The sequence below is a fragment of the Poeciliopsis prolifica genome, unplaced genomic scaffold, assembly GCF_027474105.1.
Source record: "Poeciliopsis prolifica strain line A6 unplaced genomic scaffold, Auburn_PproV2 SCAFFOLD030, whole genome shotgun sequence".
NCBI lineage: Eukaryota > Metazoa > Chordata > Actinopteri > Cyprinodontiformes > Poeciliidae > Poeciliopsis > Poeciliopsis prolifica.
This window is the reverse complement of record NW_026562405.1, coordinates 4,601,892-4,624,072: the sequence shown is the minus strand read 5'-3', so window position 1 is coordinate 4,624,072 and position 22,181 is coordinate 4,601,892. Positions and strand designations below refer to the sequence as shown.

At 42.2% G+C, this 22,181-nt stretch overlaps 2 protein-coding genes across 5 annotated transcripts in view; one reads left to right on the top strand and one right to left on the bottom strand.

Moving 5' to 3' along the window:
* Window positions 1–16,090, bottom strand: part of stab1 (stabilin 1) — a 51,230-nt gene extending 35,140 nt beyond the window's left edge. The window contains exons 1-18 of one of the 4 annotated variants that reach the window (XR_008607273.1): window positions 15,621–16,090; window positions 13,051–13,178; window positions 12,645–12,760; window positions 11,793–11,878; window positions 11,029–11,098; window positions 10,651–10,746; window positions 9,737–9,847; window positions 9,418–9,605; window positions 9,039–9,175; window positions 8,567–8,694; window positions 8,295–8,371; window positions 7,791–7,913; window positions 3,606–3,743; window positions 3,458–3,529; window positions 2,322–2,435; window positions 2,196–2,249; window positions 1,192–1,272; window positions 965–1,123 (exon numbers count right to left, since the gene is read on the bottom strand). Coding sequence is in view for 3 of the 4 variants with exons in the window: in XM_055050110.1 (XP_054906085.1) it covers window positions 965–1,123; window positions 1,192–1,272; window positions 2,196–2,249; window positions 2,322–2,435; window positions 3,458–3,529; window positions 3,606–3,743; window positions 7,791–7,913; window positions 8,295–8,371; window positions 8,567–8,694; window positions 9,039–9,175; window positions 9,418–9,605; window positions 9,737–9,847; window positions 10,651–10,746; window positions 11,029–11,098; window positions 11,793–11,878; window positions 12,645–12,760; window positions 13,051–13,178; window positions 15,621–15,680 (1,938 nt within the window). In the remaining variant the exon portion in view is untranslated. The remainder of the gene's footprint in view (window positions 1–964; window positions 1,124–1,191; window positions 1,273–2,195; window positions 2,250–2,321; window positions 2,436–3,457; window positions 3,530–3,605; window positions 3,744–7,790; window positions 7,914–8,294; window positions 8,372–8,566; window positions 8,695–9,038; window positions 9,176–9,417; window positions 9,606–9,736; window positions 9,848–10,650; window positions 10,747–11,028; window positions 11,099–11,792; window positions 11,879–12,644; window positions 12,761–13,050; window positions 13,179–15,620) is intronic. The other 3 variants (XM_055050110.1, XM_055050109.1, XM_055050108.1) reach the window with 3 other exon arrangements.
* LOC129372701 (nuclear factor 7, ovary-like) lies at window positions 4,555–7,425 on the top strand. Its single transcript, XM_055050157.1, has one exon. It carries the CDS (start codon window positions 4,796–4,798, stop codon window positions 6,185–6,187), a length of 1,392 nt encoding a protein of 463 aa, XP_054906132.1. The 5' UTR covers window positions 4,555–4,795; the 3' UTR covers window positions 6,188–7,425.
* Window positions 16,091–22,181: the final 6,091 nt, after the last annotated feature.

The following is a 22,181-nucleotide window of genomic DNA, read 5'->3' as shown; positions in this document are numbered from 1 at the left end:
TGAAAATCTATTAATACCAATGTATATATAAATTACACATATACTTCTCTAGTCTTAACAATAAACAATAAAACCATGGTGCACTTTGCTGCAGTTAAACTCCCACAATCCTTCTTCATAGTCACACTGGAAGTTGGGCTGGGCAATGTGGACTTAAAGTTTTTTCACAATATTTTGTAATAAGCTTATGATAAAAAGTGACAATAAGAATTATTTATTATTTTGTTTTTTAGGTAACTGTAAAGCTGTGAATGTATGACAACAATAATAGCCACATAAACACAAATAATGCACTTGGAAAACATTTGTAACGCACTTCTTTAGGCAGAAGTCACATGAAGAAGTGTGATTTATATCACTAAACTGCTCAAACTAACTGTATGCATCAATTTTATTGATGATTTATTTGAGAAAATAGTAAAACTAACAGTTTTGGGGGTTTTAACATCATCATTTGGAAATTATAGTGTCAACAACAAATTAAAATTCTCACCATGACAAGAAATTTATCACAATAAATGATAAACGGTTTGATAAATGGCTGTCTGACAAAAGTCCCTCAGCATCCCTGCTTTATTTAGAGCTTTAGATAAATTAACTTTATCAGGATGTACACAAAGGTTTTACAAAATCTTCTTTTTCCGATTTGTCAAACTTTGAGTTCTGTTATTGGGATCTTTTGCTTTAGTTCTGAATATTTGATGAGTTTTTCTGTGTTGACTTTGGTGAGCTCAGATGTGAAAGAGAGTTTGGGTTTTATTTTTAATTTAACTTTTTGTCTTTTGTTGAAAAAGCAACAGGTGCGCTGTGTTTCTGTGATGCACTATTTTGCTTGTATTGTTATCAATAGGCGTATTTGTACAATACGAATTATATTTTGGAATTTGTTGGATTTGCTCTAATAAAAACATCTGGAAAACCCCCACAATCCTTTGCTGCATCCCCAGGTTTCGTGGCGTCTCACCAGGGTGATCTTGCTGTTTGTGACGTCGCAGCGGTGCGGCAGGATGGGCAGGATGGAGGGCGGGTACAGCAGCCCGTCGATCATGTGGATGACGCCGTTGGAGGCCATGATGTTGGAGGTGGCCAGGCGGACTCCCTTCTCCCCCAGCAGGACTTCCCCCTGCGCAGCAGCACACGCCGTTCGACAAACACTCACTCAGGCTCAGTCAACCAATCAGAGGCACTCACCGTGTCAGAGGCAGAGATGGTGACCAGCTGATTGGCCATCGTCCGGACTCGAGGAAGGGCAGCCAGGTCATCTGCTGTGAGCTGCAGAGGGGAAAGCGTTGCAGCGTGACGTCAGGATCCCGGCCCAGCTTCCTGCTGGAGCCCCAAACCTTCCTAGCATTGGTTTAGCTGTTATCAATACAACAAGCTACAACTGAAATGTTTTCCTAAAAGAAAAAGGGACGCAGTGCTTTGCTATTTATTGACAGCTAGAGAATAAGGTGAGGAAAATGGTTGGTTGCTTCAGTGGCGCTGGATAAAACACAATCCGTATCAGGCGGCCACAGTCCTCGACGCGGCCGCTGAAGGTTCAATTCCCGGCCTGATGACCTTTGCTTCATGTCTTCCACACTTTTCCTGTCTAATTTCTCTCAAAAAAAGGCCCAAAAAAAACCTTAGGAATAAAAAGTTTGAAGACTTTTTCACTCACCTTCTTCCTAAAATGTAATCATTAAATGGATTTTTGGATTTCTGTACATTGAGTAATAAACACTGATTAAGGTAAGTACATGTAAATTGTGCAAAATTCAGGACATGAACTTTCGTTTCTTCGACCGCATCGTATTTTCAGCAGCAGGGAAATTTCTCTTCAGAGTCCAACAGTAATCAGCCATCATGGCTGCATCTCTAACTAATATGTAGCTTTAAACTGATGTGATTGTTGGATTCAGCACATCAACCATAAAACAGCTGAAAAACCCCGGACAGTTTTTTGGTTGTTGACTGTGTAATACAAAATTGAAAAACAAGAGCAGCTTTAATTGTAATAAATGTTGTTTTTACCCTAAAACAAGTGTGATAATTATTCTTTTTGCTTAACCATAAAGGACTGATGGACTTGGGCGGGTTGTTTATGGTGTGTTTACGGTGTGTTTATAGTGTGTTTACGGTGTGTTTATGGTGTGTTTACGGTGTGTTTACGGTGTGTTTGTGGAGTGCTTGTGGAGGGTTGGGTGGTTTCTTACGGCAGCATGCGAGAAGACGTGATGTCTGAGCAGCTCCTGGAGTTTCTGTTTGGCCTGAAAGAGAAGCAGATGAGCTGCAGCAGCTGATCAGACGGTAATCTGTGCTCTCCTCCGTCTGCGGCTTACGCTGTGCAACATGTACAGGATGCTGCCGTCTCTGGCCCGGTCCACCGCCTCGTTGGTGGGAACGAACACGGTGAGAGGTCCGGGTCCGCGGAGAGGAGGGGGGGAACCGCAGTTCTGTGAACGTTAAACGTGGGATTTATAAAGGTGGACTCCAGGAAACTCCCCTCTGACCTCCAACAACACAATAACTGCATTTCTTATTTAATGGAAACATAGAGATTGACAAAGTTTTGCACAAAGGTTTGCAGGGTCACATTTTACATAAAGGTCTGTGCACAAGTCTAACATGAGAATCACAATATGAGGAAGTCTTCATGTTTATGACTCATTTGGTAAATAATGACATTTCTGATGCAAAGTTGACACTTTGAACTGATTTTTAATGCAACTTTTATTTACCAAAAGTCAACACTGTTAATGCAAATTTTAATGCAACTTTGAGTTAAAAGTGTCATTATTTACTGAAATAATGACACTTTTTACTGATCATTATTTACTGAAATAATGACACTTTTATGTCATTATTTCAGCAGTCAGACATACATGACTAATTCATGTTCATCACAGTGTTACATCAGTCACATCCCTTCAAATTAAGTGTTCCCAATACAAACATGTTAAAGATCCATCTTCTGTTTACTGAGAAGGCACCAAATCGAGAACAGAAACACTCCCATTTACACAAATCGAATCAATTTGGCAAAACCTTTTTCTCAGAAGCCATTAAAAACACTACAGACTTTTGCAGAACATCCTTATGCAGCTTTAAATCAGAAACAGGAGCCATTTTGACATCCTCTAAATGGCAGCAGTCAGATTAAACAATGGTAAAGATTTAATCCACCAAAGCAGGAATATATACGAGTACAAAAATACAATTTCAAAACAATTACACAATCTTCACCATCTTTTTTTAATAACAACTGAAGTGAAAACATTTTCATTTTAATTGTATTTTCTTATGTTTGACTTTATAGCTGGTGTTTAGAGAGCATAACCACAGTCTTGTTTTCAAATGTCCTGTCAACTTTAAACACTTTCAGCTCATAAACACGACGGGCCGCTGAAGCCGGTCCTGTTGCCGCCAACACCAGACTCAGCATGTTTTCTGGGGAAAATGTCAGGATTATACTCACATCAACCAGAGACAGGAAGCGGTTGAATTTCTCATCTTTCCCCAGGATCTCCCCGATCGTCTTGTCAGCAAACTGGACAGAAAAGCAGAAAATGATCCGAAACGTTTCGCTGAGAGGAAACGCAGCACAACGGGGAAGCTGAACCGACCCGCTCGTCCCGGGCCAGCCTGCCGGGTGCGCTGCCTGTGATTGGCCGATCGATGATGTGGATGACGCCGTTAGCCGCGGGTAGGTCCGCCTGGACGATGGTGAACGGCCTGCTGGGATCGCTCATCAGGATGAACTTCTGCAGAGAAACAACAGAAACAAACCATTTTTTCTTCAGACTGACCCAGTTCTCACGAAAATGGAATATTATTGAAAACTTTAACTTAATTAGACTAACTACACTGACGTTTTTAAGCCATTATTTATTCATTTGTCAAAGTTTATATATTTAGTACATTTACAACAACCTCTGCTGACCAAAGTGCTTCACAACAATCAAAACATCACAGACAGATAGATGAAGAAACCAAAATTAAAAATAAGTTTCGTAAAAATAATAAGACAATTTTAGACCAAAAAATAATAATATGAATTAATGAAAAACCAAAACACTTAATTTCAGCTGCAGGGATTTCCAAAAAAGCTCACATCAGTGAAGTATTAACATCCTCCTTTTTTATTTTTTAATTGTGAGAATTTAACATCAAAACATTTAGAAGAGAAATATTGCTTTGTTTTTCCTGTCTCATTATTTCTGGGTTTGTTGTTGCCATGTAGGTTTTCTATGGACAGTTTCTGTGTTTTTATTATTGCCAACAGCAACAAGTAACTATATATTAATTCTGTTGCATACATGATGTAAATGTATTTAGTGCTTGGTTCTGTGCAGAAGGTTTGATTTGACATGAAATGTTGAAGTGAACTGAACATTTCTGCCTCTCTGAACCTGATAAAACAGGCCTGAGGTCGAAGGTCAGCCAAACTGAAATGGGTGTGGCTAAAGGTTTGATTCAGAGCAGCTGCAAATATCTTCTCAGAGGAGCTGGATTTGACACACCTTCTGTCATAAACATGCGGAAAGAGGAAATGATGTGTGCATTGAAGCTCCGCCCACTCCGTCAGGCAGACAAACAGAAAGCAGTTTTCCTTTCTTGCTTCTGATTGAAGTCAAACTGTAAGAAAACAGCTGAAAGACTCATTTCAATGGCATAAACTAGAGGCGGCGACGTGGGGAACTCTGAAATACTGGATCTGAACTCCTTCAACCTAAAAAGCTTCAACCTGGGAGAGCTCAGCTCAAAGTGAAAGTAAGTCCTGCCTGCTTTGTCTTCAGCCGCATTCAGAGACAACATGTCCTCCAGGCCTGAGGAGGATCTGTCCTGCCCCATCTGCCAGGACATCTTTAAAGACCCGGTGGTTCTGACCTGCAGCCACAGCTTCTGCAGAACCTGCCTGCAGACCTGGTGGAGGGGGAAGAAAACACAGGAGTGTCCCTGCTGCAAGAGGAAGTCGTCCCGCAGCGACCCGCCTCGCAACTTGGCCTTAAGGAACCTGTGTGAAGCCTTCACGGCCGCCGGGATGTCGGAGTCAGAGCATCTCTGCACTCTGCACTCTGAGAAGCTCAAGATCTTCTGCCTGGACCACCAGGAGCCAGTGTGCGTCATCTGTCGGGACTCCAGGATCCACAGCGAGCACCGGTTCCGGCCCGTGGACGAGGCGGCGCAGGAGCACCGGGAGGAGCTGCAGAAGATCCTGAAGCCTCTGCAGGACAAGCTGGCCGTCCTGCAGGACGCTAAAGCGGACGGGGACCAAACCCTGAAGTTCATCAGGCTGCAGAGCCAGCAGACCGAGAAGCAGATCAGGGAGCAGTTTCAGAAGCTGTACAAGTTCCTGCAGCAAGAAGAGAGGGCAAAGGTCGCCGCTCTGCAGGAGGAAGAGGCGAGGAAGAGTGGGGTGATGAAGGAGAAGGTGGCGGCTCTGAGCAGGGAGATCGCGGTTCTGTCAGCCACCATCACAGCTGCGCAGGCGGAGCTGAAAGCCGCAGATGTCTCCTTCCTGAAGAACTACCAGGAAACAGTGAGGCGGGTCCAGCGGCGCCCCCTTCAGGACGACCCGCAGCCCGTCCCCAGAGCGCTGATAGACGTAGTCCAACACCTGGGCAACCTGACCTTCAACATCTGGAGCAGCATGAAGCGGGTCGTGTTCTACAACCCCGTGGTTCTGGATCCGAACACGGCGGACCTGGAACTCGTCCTGTCCAGCGATCTGAGCAGCGTCCGGTCCGGAGAACGGAAGCAGCTGCCCAGGAACCCGGAGAGGACCCGGTTCTCCTGCTCCGTCCTCGGCTCGCAGGGCTTCACCTCGGGGACGCACAGCTGGAGCGTGGACGTCGGGGAGAACCAGGACTGGGAGCTGGGCGTGCTGGGGGACGCCGTCCAGACGGGCGGAGCCCCGGCGGCGCAGCTGTGGAGGATCTCTTTCTGCCAGGGAAAGCTCACTGTGTTCTCCGGATCCGAACCGGAGACGGAGCTGCCGCTGAAGGCGCCGCTGAGGAAGATCGGCGTCCATCTGGACGTGGACAGGGGGAGGCTGTCTTTCAGCAACCACAGCACCAACACCAACATACACACCTTCACACACAGCTTCAGCACCACATTGTTCCCTTACATTTACACCGAGGACCCGGTGCCGGTCCGGCTCCTCCCGGCCAGCATCTCGGTGAGCGTCAACAAAAACGCCTGAGAAGATCCACAGCGTGACGCGTTTGACAGCGTTTCCCATCTCTGAGCTGAAACTCCCTCTTTCTACTGGAGACTGTTTGTCCAGTTTTGATTCTCAATAGAGGTGCACCGATTTATCAGCGCCAATTTCCTTCATTTTAGGAGATCAGCTGAGCCTTTCACATGAAGTCAATCTGATTCACCGAGCTTTTCTACCTCAGCAAAGATTTAAAAAATATCCTGTCAAACCTGTTCTGCTCTGCAGTGAGAGGTTTGATGCTGCCAACCAGGTCATGTCTGCATGTTTAAAGTTAATAATTAGCAACATTTCAGACAAAAAGTATCTGTCAAAATCTGAATTGGCAAGTCAGGCTTCTCAAAAATCGGCAATCGGCCAGGAACTGCAATCGGTGCACCCTTAATTTTAAATGTAAACTTAAAATCAAATCTCTAGAAAACAAGCGACACGCTGGTCTGTAAATACAAAATACGAAGCTGGGATGAGAGAAAACATGCTTTTCTAATCATCTGAATTAGGGGTGGGTGAAACGGACTTTTGTGAAACATTTATGATATTGATGAAAGTGAGGCTAAAATCTATTTCTTTCTCCTTTTCTAGTTAACTGTGTTAACTAGAAATACAGTAACTAACTGCTTTCAAACATTTTTACGTCTGAAAACATAAAAATGTTTCTTTAATTTCCTTTATTTTTCTTTTTTGAACTCAGTCGGACACGAAAATATTTAGTTAATTCATATTTCTTTCTAAGGAGATACGTCTAACCTTGCAGATCTCTGGTTCCTCCAACCTGTCAGAACCCTTCTCGGGTCGCTCGCCGAGAAGGGTTCTGACAGGTTCTGATGGGTTCTAACAGGTTCTGACAGATCTTCAGGTCCAGTTCAGATAAAGGTGGTTCTGTTAAGGGACTCAGCTGACAGAAACATTTTGTTTGCTTGTTTTTATCTGCATAGGTTCAAATAATTACATTATAAATATTATAAATCTGAAGGAAAAATACAATGAAATTGTGCAATTTTCTTTTATCTTATTTTAACATAATTAATGTTCATAAATATTCAGTATTGGGTTTTTGGTGAATAGTTTTATTTAGTTTCAGTTTTACTTTGAGGTGCAATTTTAGCTAAAAAGCTAAATATTAAAGTTACTTGTTTTGATTTTTAAAATGAGAAAATAATGTCTGAGTGAAAATTATTATCTGTTGAGTTTAATGATCATTTTCCCTGATTAATGTGAAATTATGTTACTGGGTATAAAATTATGGAAATCTTCTGTTTTGGGAGAAAAACCTATTTATTCATTTATGTAAAAAAATAACTGATTTCTAATCATTTGTCATAAAATGAAATCTTTTTATAAAAGGTGATGAAATCATTTAAAAATTATTTTTTTTACATTTTCCCATTTATCAGCTAATTTTAATGTTGGGATGAATAAAAATCAAATAAATTTGATCATCTTTGTGTTTTTTCTTCCTTATTGGAGTTAATCTTAACAATCTCCCAGCAGGAACCATGTTTGAATGGTGATCTATCGCTGACAGGCCAATCAGCTTCTGAGAAGAAAGAATGACCCGGTTCTGGTTCTGGAGGAAACAACTGGTCACCTTGTTGGCTTTGACTCTCAGCTTTCCTCCGCCGTAGAGGCTGAAGTCTCGGCCCTCCAGGTCCTGGTAGAGGTGCTGACCCAGGATCAGGTGGTTCCTGCACACCTCCTCCTCGTTGACGCCCTGCAGACGGAGCAGATCGGGTTCAGCCGCACGGGCCTTGACTGCAGAACCGACCCACAGATAAAACTCTTTAAATGTAGGATTATAATCTGAATCAATCAGCCATAAACGAATCTTTTCTCAACTTCAAACTGCATGCTGAGCTCAGCGATGTTAAAATAAGGCTTCCTGTGGTTCTGATCGGGTTCTGGACCTAATTTATCGTCTAAACATCACCGTTAGGCTTTGACCGGTGACAAGGTTCTGAGCTCAGATCCAGACCCGGGTTTTCATCTCAAAAAATGTAGTTGAGTTTTGTCAATGTCCAATCTGTGAACCGGGTCACAGGGTCATGTTCCATGTGACCCGGTTCTTTCAACCTGAACAGGAAGCTGAACCCACACTCAGACGTTCTTTGAGGAGCGGGAAGAAAGCAGTGAAGGGTCCAGAATGACTCAGAACCATGGAACAGCCTCCCCCTGCAGAAACAGAAACAACAGATTCACAGCAGAACACCCACAGAACCAGCAGCAGCAGACGGGTCCATAAACCCAGATCCTTCACCCAGGAAGAAAACAATCAGAGGAGGAGGGGAACCGACCCGTCACCATGGAAACTAAAGCAGAGGCCCGGTTTTGTGCTGTACCTCCTGGGCGGAGTTTTCTTTATTTTACCGAACAAGGCGACGGCTCCGGTCAGGTTCTCCCTCTGGTTCCCTCTCTGGTCCAGCTCCATGAGGCGCACCATCAGGTTACCGTAGCAACGGCGTCCGTCACCAATGAGCCCCGGCTCGCACACACACCTGGTTTACCGGGAGCAGAAGGATGAAGGTCAGTGCTGCTGTTCTCGCTCTGGGCTCTAGAGGGCGACCAAGTTCCTCTCCCTGGATTCAGCGACACAGTTAAACATGAACCCTCTCACTTTACGAAACGAAACAAAAACAAAACAGGGATGACTTCGTTGAGGTCGTTTTTATGCAGAGATTCAAACTGAAAACATCAAGTGTTCAGAAAGTTTGAGTTTTATTACATGAACTAAAGAATAAGGTTAAAGTAACTGAAACACACTTTGATTTATTAAGTTAAGTTCACTGAAATTAGTTCATTTATTGTTTCTGGTGTCCAGTTCTCTGAAGGGCCATCTGACCTGGGTTTTCCATCCAGCTCTGTCTGGCAGGTCGCCGTGGGGTCACAGGTCACGGCTGTGCAGGCGGAGACCAGCTGGCAGCCGTGCTCAGCGCTGCCACCTACAGGCGACATGCCCAACATGCATTCACAGCTGGACTGAGACACAAAAAAACAGAAGAATTAGAACAGCAGCTGAGAGGCTCCAGGTTCCCTCAGACCCGGATTTGGGTTATCTCAGATCCAGCTCCAGATTCCTTCAGATCCAGATCCGGGGTTTCCAGAGCCAGCTCTGGGTTTCCTCAGATCCGGCTCCGGGTTTCCCCAGATCTGGGTTTCCTCAAATCTGGCTCCTGGTTTCTCCAGATCCGGGTTTCCCCAGATCCGTGTTTTGTTCTCACCTTGTCGGGTCCTTTGAAGACGCAGACGGTGGAGTTGGCGGGGCAGCCTCCGTTGTTGACCATGCAGGGGTTCTTGGGGATGCAGATCTTCCCGTCTCCGTCGTAGCCGGGTCTGCAGGTGCATCTTATGTTGCTGGCCTCCTTGGAGCACTGGGCGTTGGCGTCGCAGTCTCTCTGGGAGCAGGCGGCTGAGGACACAAGCAGCTCAGCTCAGTCAGAGCCAGGCATCTCTGCTTTTAGGTCACCCAGACTAAACAATCTTCTTGCTCTGAGAAAGTTTCATGAAGCTCTTTCATGCACAGTCTGAGGCGCGCCTCACCTAGACACTTGTCCTTCATCTTCCTGTATCCAGGCAAGCAGTCGCAGTCGGCATCTTCTGCTTCTCCTTTGCAGTAGGAGTAGGAGCTGCACCTGCGGCACCCTCTGCTCACTACCGACACACAGCAGGGTGGGAAAAGCTGCCTCAACAACTCCTGCTTTAAAGCTGCATTACTTTTACTGAAAATATCTATTTTTACAGAAGTCGTGACAGTTTGACAGATAATATATGAAACATACAAATCTCCTCTGTGCTTACTAGAAACAACCAATCAGAGCCAGGTTCAGGGTTTTAGGGCTGTTAATCACAATCTCATGTGGCGCTGCTCGCCCCACCACCACTCAAGTTTCCCCCCTGTCAGCAGATCCTGTTGTGAATGCTCAGACTCGTTAGTATAGCCATGGATGACAGCAGATCAATGATTTAGCTGTAACAGTAAGCTGTTTCTCTGCCGTTAGCACATTTAGCAGCAAATACATGAGGATGATTGACAGCACTATGACCCTCTTTATGGCTATGATTGTGTTTTTTTTCATAAGCAATAAATCAACTAATTGTACAAGACAAAACAACCTCAATAATTTGTTTGTTAATTTATATGGCAATTTTGTTTACAGAATCCATAACTAATTTTGTTGTTTTATTTATTTTAGATATTTAAAATGTCTTCCAGTTCCAGTGTTAAGTCTTCATTAAAATTAAAAGTTTGTTGATCTGATTTTATTGTTTATTGTTCTTACATTATTCTGCCATTACCAGGATATTTATTAAAAGTTGTCTCAAAACAACAGTAGAATTGTTTATTGCGATAATGTCTGGGACAATTTATCGTCCGTTTGTTACGATGACGGGCCTCCTCCTGATGATGACGTCATCACCTGCAGCTCAGCCTGAACCAGCGTTTAGCGCCTCACCTTGGTCACAGCGCCTCCCAGTGTACGGAGGCTGACACCAGCACTGCCCGTCTCCGTCGGGGCCCTTGTTACACACTCCGTGGACACAGTCGCACTCTGAACACACACAAAGTCCTCAGAGTCAGGCTGCAGCTCGTTCTGACTTCAGCCACTAAATCACAGGATGCAGAACTGGAATGTGGGAAATGTTAGACTGGATTGATAATATTGAACAGAGGAGTCTGGTTCTGATCTGTGGAAGAAATCAGGATCCAAAAGACAGCTGCGTCTCCTCCAGCTAGATGCTCAGCCGGTTATGCTGTTCTGCTGATGAACCATCATTTCATCCAAGTGTGTTGAACCAGAGAAAGAAGAAAAGGTAGGAGACGGAGCTCCTACCTTTATCACATTTCTTCCCAAATGCATTCGGATTCTTACACTCCTGACAAGCAAATCCAGAGAAATCCTCCTGCAGAAAGAAACAAACATTTTTATTCCATTATGTATAAAAACACACAAAATGCTGACAGCTTCCCTCTGGAACGAACAAATCTGGGTTCCATAAAGTGAATGCAGTGGCAGATGAAGGCTGATGTGTTAACTTTCTAAATGGTTTTCAGGCGCTCCGGGATGGGATCAACACCGGCGCAGACAGATGAGCCACTGCTCTGGCCCGGTCCTGAGTTTAAAGGGGCAGTATTACGTAAAATCAGCTTTATTCAGCTTCACGTCATGTTATAACGTTATGTTATCCTCTTCCTTTGGTTCTTTTATTCATTTGTAAGAAATATTTTAATCTCTATGGCAACCATTCAGCTGTGTAAAATACCTGGGTGGACATAGCTCTGTCTTCGAAGTGAATCTTCTCTCCTACCCAGCTCCTTCAGACTAGCCAGCAACAATTAGCAAACATCTGGTGGAACTGCTGAGCTCATTGTAGAAGCTATATGTCAGAGGAACGCTAGTAAAAACGTTCTTAAAGGGTAAATACAGGAGCCATTTTGGGACGACGTCCTGAAGGCGGAGCTTCAGAAAGGGCAGGGATTTTTAAAGAAACAGACACCCAAACTGATTGTGCTATGAAATGGTGATCTGAGCCTGGAAAACACAGTACTGGCCCTTTAACATCAGGAACGCGTCGCGGCCCTCAGGTGCGCTCTAACCTTACAGATGCAGGTCCCGTTGCCGACGTCTCCATCCACACAGTCACCATTGTAATTGCAGATCCTTCCTGACCAGCTTGGGCATGCTGCACACGCACACACACACACACACACACACACACACACACACACACACACACACACACACACACACACACACACACACACACACACACACACACACACACACACACACACACACACACACACACACACACACAATGATTGGTTGGGAATAGCTTTTGAACAGACAAGTAGAGGTGAGCATTGATGGCAAAAAGATTATAAAAAAATATCTTATATTCTTTAACAACTTCAATAACAATCACAGAGGATATTCCACATTTTCTTCTTTTTTGGTGTGAATACATTTTATGTGTTTCTTTTATAAACAGCCACTGGAATAAGAAATATATTCATATATACAATAATACAAAAACCATTTCAAAGTAAATATAAAATACACAAATAAATATAAATGGAAACTAATTTTGACCAACAAAAAATTATCTGTCATAGTTACCGAATGTAATTAAAAATACTGAAATACAAAATGCACTGATTGTAGTTTTCTGGCCGATGGTCAGTTACCGATCTCTAAAGAGCCTTAGCTGACTATTTTGATTTTCGCCGATACCAATTTTATTAATTTTTTTGTCTGAAAGGTTGTTAGATATACTAAGAACGTTGCTAACAGTGGAATGACTATTGTAACTGTAAACATGCAGACATGACCAGGTGCGCCACCTGGTGGGGACGTGACCCACCACTGTTATGATCTACGAGTCCTGACTGACACACAGATTGAGGGTTAGGATTAGGGATTAGAGATGACGAGAGAGGGCGACTCACAGAGACACAGTGGGCCCCAGCGGCCAGGGCAGCACTGCGGTTGCAGGAAGTTCTTCACACACAGGTGGTGGCATCCGTTGAGCTCCAGCTCCCTGCCGCCAATCTGCACCACGTAGCTGCAGAGGAGAGGACGATGGCAATCTGAGCTCTCATTATGACCATGCCTGGGGTTGAGGTCAGGGTTGGTCATCCAGGTTATTATAGATCACCAAAACAACCAAAATAACAGAAAACACTTTCGTTAGCTGAAATAATTAAAAACAATAATTAGTGGGGAAAAACCTTTTCATCAGAAAATAGACCAAGCCTCCTCAGTTTTCATTGTAATACAGCAATAAAGTAATGAAAACCAAAAACTTTACCACCCTGATTTGGACCCGGATGAATACCCGGGACCGGCGCCTACCTGCAGTTGGAGGTGCTGAGCTTGCTGAAGCCGCGCGGGCAGCTGGAGGTGACGGAGGCGGCGCAGGAGGTGCAGGCGGTGTAAACATCCAACCTCTGAGGAACATCACAGCGACCCAGAGGAGGCGTCTGGTAGGAAGAGCAGCGTTCACCTCAACCACGGCTTTCACTCACAAACTCACAGAACTTTAACCCTTTAGACGTGGATCAGCACTACTCACCTTAAACAGAAAGGGTTTATTTTTATAAAATATATTTCTTACATATTTGTTGAAACTGGCACTCTGTGTGACAGAATGGCTTTAGAGAGATAAAAACAAAGCTCCTCTGCCTTCTCCTGGTGCTAACTAGAAACAACCAATCAGCGCTAGGAGGCGGAGCTTAGCGCTGTTAATCACAAACTTATGTGGGGCTGCTCATGCCCCTCGCTGTTACATTTTTGCTCTATGCTATGTTGCAGCTAGCATATTCTGTTGTGAATGCTCAGGCTAGTTAGCATCGCCACCCGTGACGGCATAGAAACGGTTTTCCTGTAAAAGTAAGTTGTTTTTCTGCCATTAGCACATTTAGTAGTAATTACATAAGCTTGATTGACAGCACTACAACCTTCGTCTTGGCTCTGATTGGTTGTTTTTGGTTGGGAGCGGTGCGTTTCTCCAGATGGCAATAATAGCTCAGGGAGGAGGTGGAGGACATTGAGGTTTTCATAGATTGTCTCATAGGAAACTGTCACAACATGACGACATGTTAATGAACATGTAAAAGAATAAATTCTTTATAAAAGTTACATACTGCAGCTTGGAAAGAAACTTTTCCACTTTCAGATACAGAGGACGACACCTTTAGCAGTCAGCTAATGGAGCTAACGTCATGCCTGTGTGGTTTTGATAAACGAAGAGCAGTAAAGTTTTTAACCCATAACCGAAGCCTGGCTGGTCAGAATATACAGAGTCACCTGGATATCAACTAGGCGCTGCAGCCGGGACTTGATGAAAAATGCATCCTGTATTTGGTGAGACGCCAGTAAATTCAAAGATCATCCGTGTAGAAGTGGATATTGTCTAGAGACCAGAAGGAGCAGTAGTAGCCAAACAAAGTCACCTTTATTTATATAAAAAAAAAAAAGCTAAATAGAATAATTTGAAAAGTTCTCAACATAAAAGAAAACTAGAATCGGAATAAAAAACAAATAAATGACACAGAGATCAGGGAAAACTTTAAAATAAAAATAAAAAAAGCTGGATCTTAAAAGCAAAGGCTAAATTAGAGTTTACAATGGAAAAGTTTCCATAATTTGGGAAGCTCAATGGTAAAAATCTTAAATAGAGAAAAGAGCAGGACAGAATAACAAACCCTGAGGAATCCCACAGGAAAGAGGTGCCAGTAAAAATAAGTTTTTGATTATTAAAAACAGAAAATTCAATCTCTCAGACATCAAAAAAGTCAGTTCAGTGGAGGCGTTTAATCCCACCCAGCGCTCCAGACTGAGGAGGGAAGAAGAAGGGTTTATGGGAAATGTAGGACCGGTGGTCAGAGATTTTAGAATCTGGCTCTGCAAATACTGCAAAGTTTGTCAGAACAGCAACTTTGCAGTATTTTCCATATTTTTCATTTAGAACCAGAAGCTAAATTTTTCAGGCTGAGAGAGTAAAATATGTGACCAGGAAGCAACCGGTACAAATTGTCCCTCAGATTTTAAGGCGACCTAAAGCTGGATAGTACAGCACACAATACAGGTGTTTCATATCAGTCAATATCAATAACTATTGATGAGTTTTTTGTTTTAAATATCTGAATTTCTGCCACACTAGTGGGGTGGTATTTCCTGTTTTGCCCACAGTTTTTACTCCAGGTTTTTGTCTTTAATTTTAAAGCAGTTATGAGGCACAGTGGTGAAACCTGAAACTGCTGCTGCGCAAAAGTTACTCAGCAGGTTGTTACTAGGCAACCAAAGAGTGAGCAAGTTGCTAGGCAACCAAAGGGTGTGTGAGTTAGTTAATCCTATTAACCTTGCTAAGCTAGCCACAAGATTTTGATTGGCTAAGTCTTCCCTCTGCCTACATCCCCCAGAATGCTGTGCAGTTCTGGATTAAAGTATATGGAATATTTAATATTCCATCAAGGTAATATCTCTAGATAATAATCACATTTATATCACAATATATATTGTTATTGAATTATTGTTCAGCCCTGCAGTTCCAGTCCTACAAATACTGTCTGATATTTTCTAAAGTTTTAACCAGAGAATAAAAAAAATAATAACACCAGAACCCAGCATAAACAACTTGTTGTTATTGTCTCAAGATGTTAATGTTTGTAAATTTTTAACTATTAATGAGATTTAGTGAAGTCAGAATGAAAACTAGAAAATTCTGGACTGTTGTTTAATGACAAAAGGTTTTTGTCTGACTTGCTCCTGCCTGCAGAGGATCAACCCTTTTCATTCATTCAGCAGACGGTTCTGGAGATTACCTGAAAAAAGTAAAACCTCGGGCTGCAGATATCACTGCGATACCCGACCACCTAGATCTCTGGTGAAAAGGAGAAAGAAGAGAGTCAGAGGTGGTTTACCTGCTGTTGTCCTGAAGTTTGGATATAGAGATCCAGGAAGAGGAGCAGGAAGAGCAACATGGCTCAAACTCTCACATCCAGAGAGCAAAAGAAATCTTCGGTGTCTTCGTTATGCCGAGTAAATGTCCAGAAATTAAAATCTATCACAGCTTTTAACTTTAAAATCCAACCTGTCAACTCAGTGCAGGAAAAAACACATGGACAGCAACATCCTCTGTTCTGCAACACAATGGACAACTTATTCCAGCAGGAACAACTGTCAGGCAACTGAAAGCTGTCTCCTTCTTATGGGCACAAAACCGCGCAAAAGAAAAAAAAATCAAAGCCCTTATGAAAACAAACAACAGGGTGGATCCGTCCAGGCGTGGACGGTGTTATCTGCAGATTTCCTCACTCTGAGCCTGATGTGTGAGGAAGTAACCAAGAACAGCAGCAAGTTACCCAGAACCCAAAGCCCAGCGCCCGCCGTCTTTTTCCTCTAATCTAGGAAGGAAACATAACAGAAACTGGCAAAGACAGGAACCTCTCAGCAGAGGTCATCTCCTCCCACGTGACCCGGCGGTACCAGCAGAGGTATCGCTGAAATGCTTCACAACTGCAACAGCCAGAGGGAAACATGGACGTAAAAGTAGCAGAAAGTTCATCCAACAGCTCTGACATTACTGTAACTCATAAACAATAACGTCTTTTTGACCCAGTTTACCTTCAGAACTGTCTGGAATCAACAACCAGTCAGTAAACCTGCAGCAGGAGCTCAGTGTTTCAGCTGTTTTACAGTTTTATGGAAGTTTGATCCAGATTTGTGGTGGATAGAAGCTGAATGCTGCTTCTCCATGTTTGGTTCTGGGGATGCAGAGCAGAAACAGAACCAGAAGACCTGAGGGGTTAGGGAGGTTGATACTGCAGATCTTTAATGTACTGTGGTGCTAAACCATTCAGTGATTATAAACTACCAACAGTACTCTAAAGTCTCTTCTGTCATTGTAGGGTGAGGTGCTCCATCTACCTGGTTTTAGTCGGAACACCAGCAGCAGCGTTCTGGATTAGCTGCAGCTGGAGGATTGGGTTTTTTATTCAGACCTGTGAAGATGCTGTTGCAGTGATAAATACGACTAAGGATAAATGCATTAATGAGTTTCTCTAGATCTTGCTGAGACATTAGTCCTCTAAACCTGGAAATGTTTTTCAGGTGATAGAAGGCCGACTTTGTGACTGTTTTTATGTGACTCTGATAGTTCAGGTCAGAACTTTCTTCTCTTTAAAGAAAGATAACAACTTCAGTTCTGCTTCTGTTCAGCTGGAGAAAGTTTGGGCACATCCACATATTTATCTGTTCTAAGCACTTATTCAGTGGTTGGATGGTTCTGAGTCACCTGGCGACATCATAAGGTAGGTTGAATAATCATCTTGTGATCAGAAGATTGTAGGTTTGATTCCAGCTTCATCCTGCCACATGTCGATGTGCCCTTGGGCAAGACACTTACCCCCAAATGCCTATCGATCGGCGTATAAATGTGTGCACGTTTGTGAGTGCGAATGGGTGAATGTGACTCTGAGTGTTCAAAATGATTGGAAAAGCGCTTTATAAGTTCAGTCCATTTACCAGCGGAATGTAGAGCTGTGTATCATCTGCACAGCTATGGTAGTTAATCTTATTTTTTGTTATAACCTGAGAAGGTGGGAGTATGTAAATATTGAATAAAAGGGGTCCTAGGATTGAGCCTTGGGGAATCCCACACGTTACTTCTGTCCACTTTGATGAGAGGTTATTGAAACAAAGAAATTCCTGTTCTCTATGAAAGATTCAAACCTGTTGAGCACCAAACCCAAGAGTCCAACCCAACCCAGTCATTATCAATACACTGCAAAAACTCAAAATCTTACCAAGTACTTTTGGTCTTGTATAAATATATCTTAGAAAACTTAAAATAAGACAAAACTAAGTCAAGATTTCGTATTTTAGGTCATGTTGACTTAAAACAAGAAATAGGAGCTTATTTTTTACGTTAAGTCCTTAGTATTGGTGAAAACGTTTTTATTCCATTGGCAGATTATTTCACTTTTAACATGGGAAAAATGTCTTGGTGTAATTTAAATAATCTTCCAGTGAGACTAGAACTTTTTCATCAATATTAAGGAATTAAAACAATCTCATACTTCTTGCTGAAAAGTCACTTGTTCATTAATTGTGTCTTATTTCAAGTGTACTAGCATATTCACATTGTTTTTCTGTGGATGTTACTGAACACTTTGACTAGGACAGTCTCGGTACTCCGGTAACCATACAAACTGGACTGAGGTCAGAGCGGTTGGTTATGGTGTTGAAAGTGTTTTTTTCAGTAATTTTGCTGATGAATGGGAGGTTGGAGATCAGCCTGTAATTCTGCAGTAGCGATTTGTCCAGATTGTTCTTTTTTATCAGAGGTTTGATAAAAGCTGCTTTTAAAGCCTGATGGAAAACACCTGATAAGAGCGATGAGTTCACTGTCCGGATCGGATCAGATGCAGGACTTTTTTAAGGAGATCTGTGGGTTGGACATAAAAACGGCAAGAGGATGAGCGCAACTGATTTAGAATATTTTATGGTTGAATTGTTGAAATGTTGCTATTTTCTCAGCCATTATCTTAGGTTTGGGCACAGCATTAGTACTGAATTGGTCAACCAACTGTGGCTAATGAGGCCCAAGCGTTGTTGATGTTTTTGTTAATGATTTCTACAAAGAATGTTTTTCTTTGCATGTTTGACCAAGCGAGGGTTTGAAGTCTCCCTCCGACTCCTGCAAACATTCTTCTTGTTATTGAATCTTTTCGATTCCCTCTCCGTGCGCTTCAGTCGTTGATGAAGCTCCACATGCATACAGTCCACTTACCAGCGAAGTTCCTGATTTTGGAACAGGGTCGTCGTTTATCCTCGGCGTCAACTGAAGGCCAGATGATGTGAATTCACTGCGGACGGTGTCTCTGCAGGTCCAAGAAGCTTACCAGGATTTCAGGGTTTGCTGTTTATCTGAGGGGAACAGTTTGAGTCAGATGGTTAAAACTTGGTCAAATTCAAACACTGAGGCAAAACAGAGTTGTTAACTAGCTACATTTACGCAATTATATTTACTTGAGTAAGTGTTTTGAAAAAAAGTGCGTATTTTTAGTAAACTGTGCTTTTTATTTTTACTTGAGTAATTTTATTACAACGTATTTCTAGTCTTGAGTAAAATTTCTGGATTTTTTAAAGTTATATGAATTATTGTCATTGTGGTCCTTAAAATGCCAAAATGTCCACTTATGGTCTGATTATGTTATTTTTAAATATTAACTGATAACTTTGATACTTTTTGGATATTCTGCCCTTCTCTGTGTGTCAGTCTTTTGCACAACCTTCAAATAAAGTGTTACTTGGTTAACTGACAATGAATTAAAACTTTGACTTTGAATTGAGGTGGATGCATGTTAACCCTGTGTGTTGATTTTATTTTTTTAGCTTAAATGCATCATCAGAAAATCTGATATAATGTAATATTCAAGACTATAATGATTGGATGTAAACTTTAAACTCCCTCTAAGAAGTTTTAAGGAACTGTGCATCTACTAGACAGGAAGTCTTCAGAGGTGTCTCTGCAGGGCTGCTGCGGTTGGACCACCGAGACGGATTTCCTCATCAGCCGTCTGCTTCAGTGTGGAAAAAAGAGAACAAAATGTGAAAGCTGACTTCCTGTTTTAACCAAGATGGACTTGATCAGCAGGCGCAGTGAGAGCGACCAAACTCAGGGTTAAAGGTCAAAATGCAAACCTGCTGAACAATGGCAGGAAGCAGCCGATAAGCGAGCTGTGCCTTAAATGCTTATGGAGTCCTCTGCAGCAATTTTGATCCAGCCAGATGTTTCACACACATCTGCACAGTGTAAGCACTGAACATCCAGTCACAAGATTCAGGACAGTTTCCAAACATGTGAGTCAAAATGTTTTACCAGCTTTAAAAATCCTACATAAAGCACAGTGTCTGCAAGCTTCAGTCAGTTCAGTTTATTTATGCACTTTCTTGCGCTTTTAAAGACGGCTATGATTTAACTCTGAAACCTACGTAAATTACACTTACTTTTATTTTTCACTTACTTCTTGAAACTTGGAGTTTCTTCTATTGCATGTTCAGTGGTTTTGCAGACAGGTTACATAAGGAACAAATGATTTCACCAGATTTATTCAAATAAATGATTACATTAATCAGATTAAATAAAACATAGGCAATGAAAGAAGAACAGGACACACGAATGTAAGACTGATCACATATGGTAGTGGGTTTCAGGCATTGTGTAATAATGCACCCATTGTTTCATTTTCAAACCAAACTTGCAGGGCAATCGGAAGTGACATTTTCAACGTGAGGACACAATGCTAAGTCTGAAAAATGTTTGTTAGTTTACTGTTATTAGCAAATCAATTAGCATTAGCTAGCAAAATTGTTATTACAACTAAAATATGGAGCCAAATTGGGACATAAAGTTTTTTTTTAAAAGAAAAAAAAAAACAATTGAAACTGAAATTATTTTGAAACTGACAAACAAATTTGAAATAGAAAAACAAACATATGTAAATATGAACAACCTAAAATAAAACTGACTTATTCTTGTTTTCTTTGTTCATCCTAACAAGGATGGTGCTGTTTTGGAAATGTGACTGGTCACAACAAAACCATGAACATGTCTCCTCATTTGAATTATTTACAGGGTCTGAAAGTGTGGATTTCTTTTTTTTAAGGATTTTTTGGTTCCAGAGGCCTTTAATAAAAAATTTTTATGTTATAAATTTGTGAATTAATACAATTTTAGGGCTACTTTTAGTGTAGAAGCACAATAAAAAAAAAAAAAACAGGCTTGAGTTACTTTGGCAGAAATAAAAATTTTCTTCCAGTCAGATATTAATAGTTATTTTATTTTAGGTGTTAAGATGCAGTTAGTCAGCGCAGGGCGCAGCGCTGCTGATCGCCTCATCAGCTGCAGCACTGTGTGTCGGTGGCATAGTGTGTATCTAATAGTATCCTAAAAGCAAAACTTTCCCAACTCACGCCTAGAAACTGAAATATATTTATGCAGACATGAATTCCTCTGATAAGTAGCCCTGATATTGTTTTCTTTCCACCAGTATCTTCAGCTTTCTTTTGATTGACCCGGTCTTAAGCCACTTATCCATTATTACTCTGAACACAATCCTTTGATAAGCTAACTGTACACATTGCACTTTAAGCTCATATCAAGAAATAAATGGTTGTTTGTATGCAGTACTTTATAGACTACTAGCGCACTCGCAAACAGACATTTTTTATAAGTAAATTAATTTGCCAGTTGACTTTGTACTTTTACATCAATATTAAGAAAGTACTGCCTTACAATAAGCTCCTAAATCTCACTGAAAAGTTACTTATAAGTTACTTTTGTCTTATTTTAAGATATTTGCATTAAAACATAGACCAAAATACTTGGAAAGATTTTGTGTTTTTGCAGTGTGGCAAAAGAGGACAAAGATGAAGCAGCTTTAGTGATGGAACAGCAACCATCTGCTGTAGTGGCACAGGTTCTGGAGTCCACTGACCCACTTTGTTCTTTAAAAATGCTTCGTCATGTTGCAGTGTTTGTTCCTACAGAAGGAAACGACCCATTTCTCCCTAGCAGAGTTCCTCAGGTCCTCCTGGAAACAAAGGCCTGAACAGAAGTTGCTTCCCATCAGTTGACTGACCTCAGTGCAAACAGCAGAAAGCCAACAGAGGGTTAGATTCCTGCGTTTGCTGATCAGGCACTTCCTGGTACAGTATCTCTGTTTTCTGCTTGCCACAGAAAGGAAGTGAGTTGGGTTTTATGATGAGCTGTGCTGAATGACAGGAAATGGAGGAAGTTTAATGAGTTGATAGGCAGTGGTGCGTTTGATGCTTTTTAACCCCAAAGTCAACCAGTTCCTGCTGAGCAGCTTCTGATGGTTTTTGCTCAGATTTATGAGGTTTCAAAAGGCTTCTATTGGATCAACACTTAACTATGGTGGGAAAACTAAAGCCACTGCATGAGCTAATCTGAAAACAGCAAGACTACTGCTATGGAGTTCTGTGAAAAGTTGCTTTCAGTTGAAAACTATTAGGAAGTCAGGAGATGTACTACACACCAGAACTGAAGCCAACTGGTGTGACTATTTATTCCTAACTTAATTCTAGCTATATATATTCACATCATACAGATTTTAAATCAAGTTAGCTGGTTGTCAGGTAGTCATGGCCCACCTGGGTCTCCTTCCGGATCTGACAGCAGATGAGGCTGAAGCTCTGGGGAAACCATAGACCATCATCCTGCTCTGTCACGGCGAGGCAGGTCCAAGATGGCGTCGGCGTCCCTTCATCATCCTGCTCTGTCACGGCGAGGCAGGTCCAAGATGGCGTCGGCGTCCCTTCATCATCCTGCTCTGTCACGACGAGACAGGTCCAAGATGGCGTCGGCGTCCCTTCATCATCCTGCTCTGTCACGACGAGACAGGTCCAAGATGGCGTCGGCGTCCCTTCATCATCCTGCTCTGTCACGGCGAGGCAGG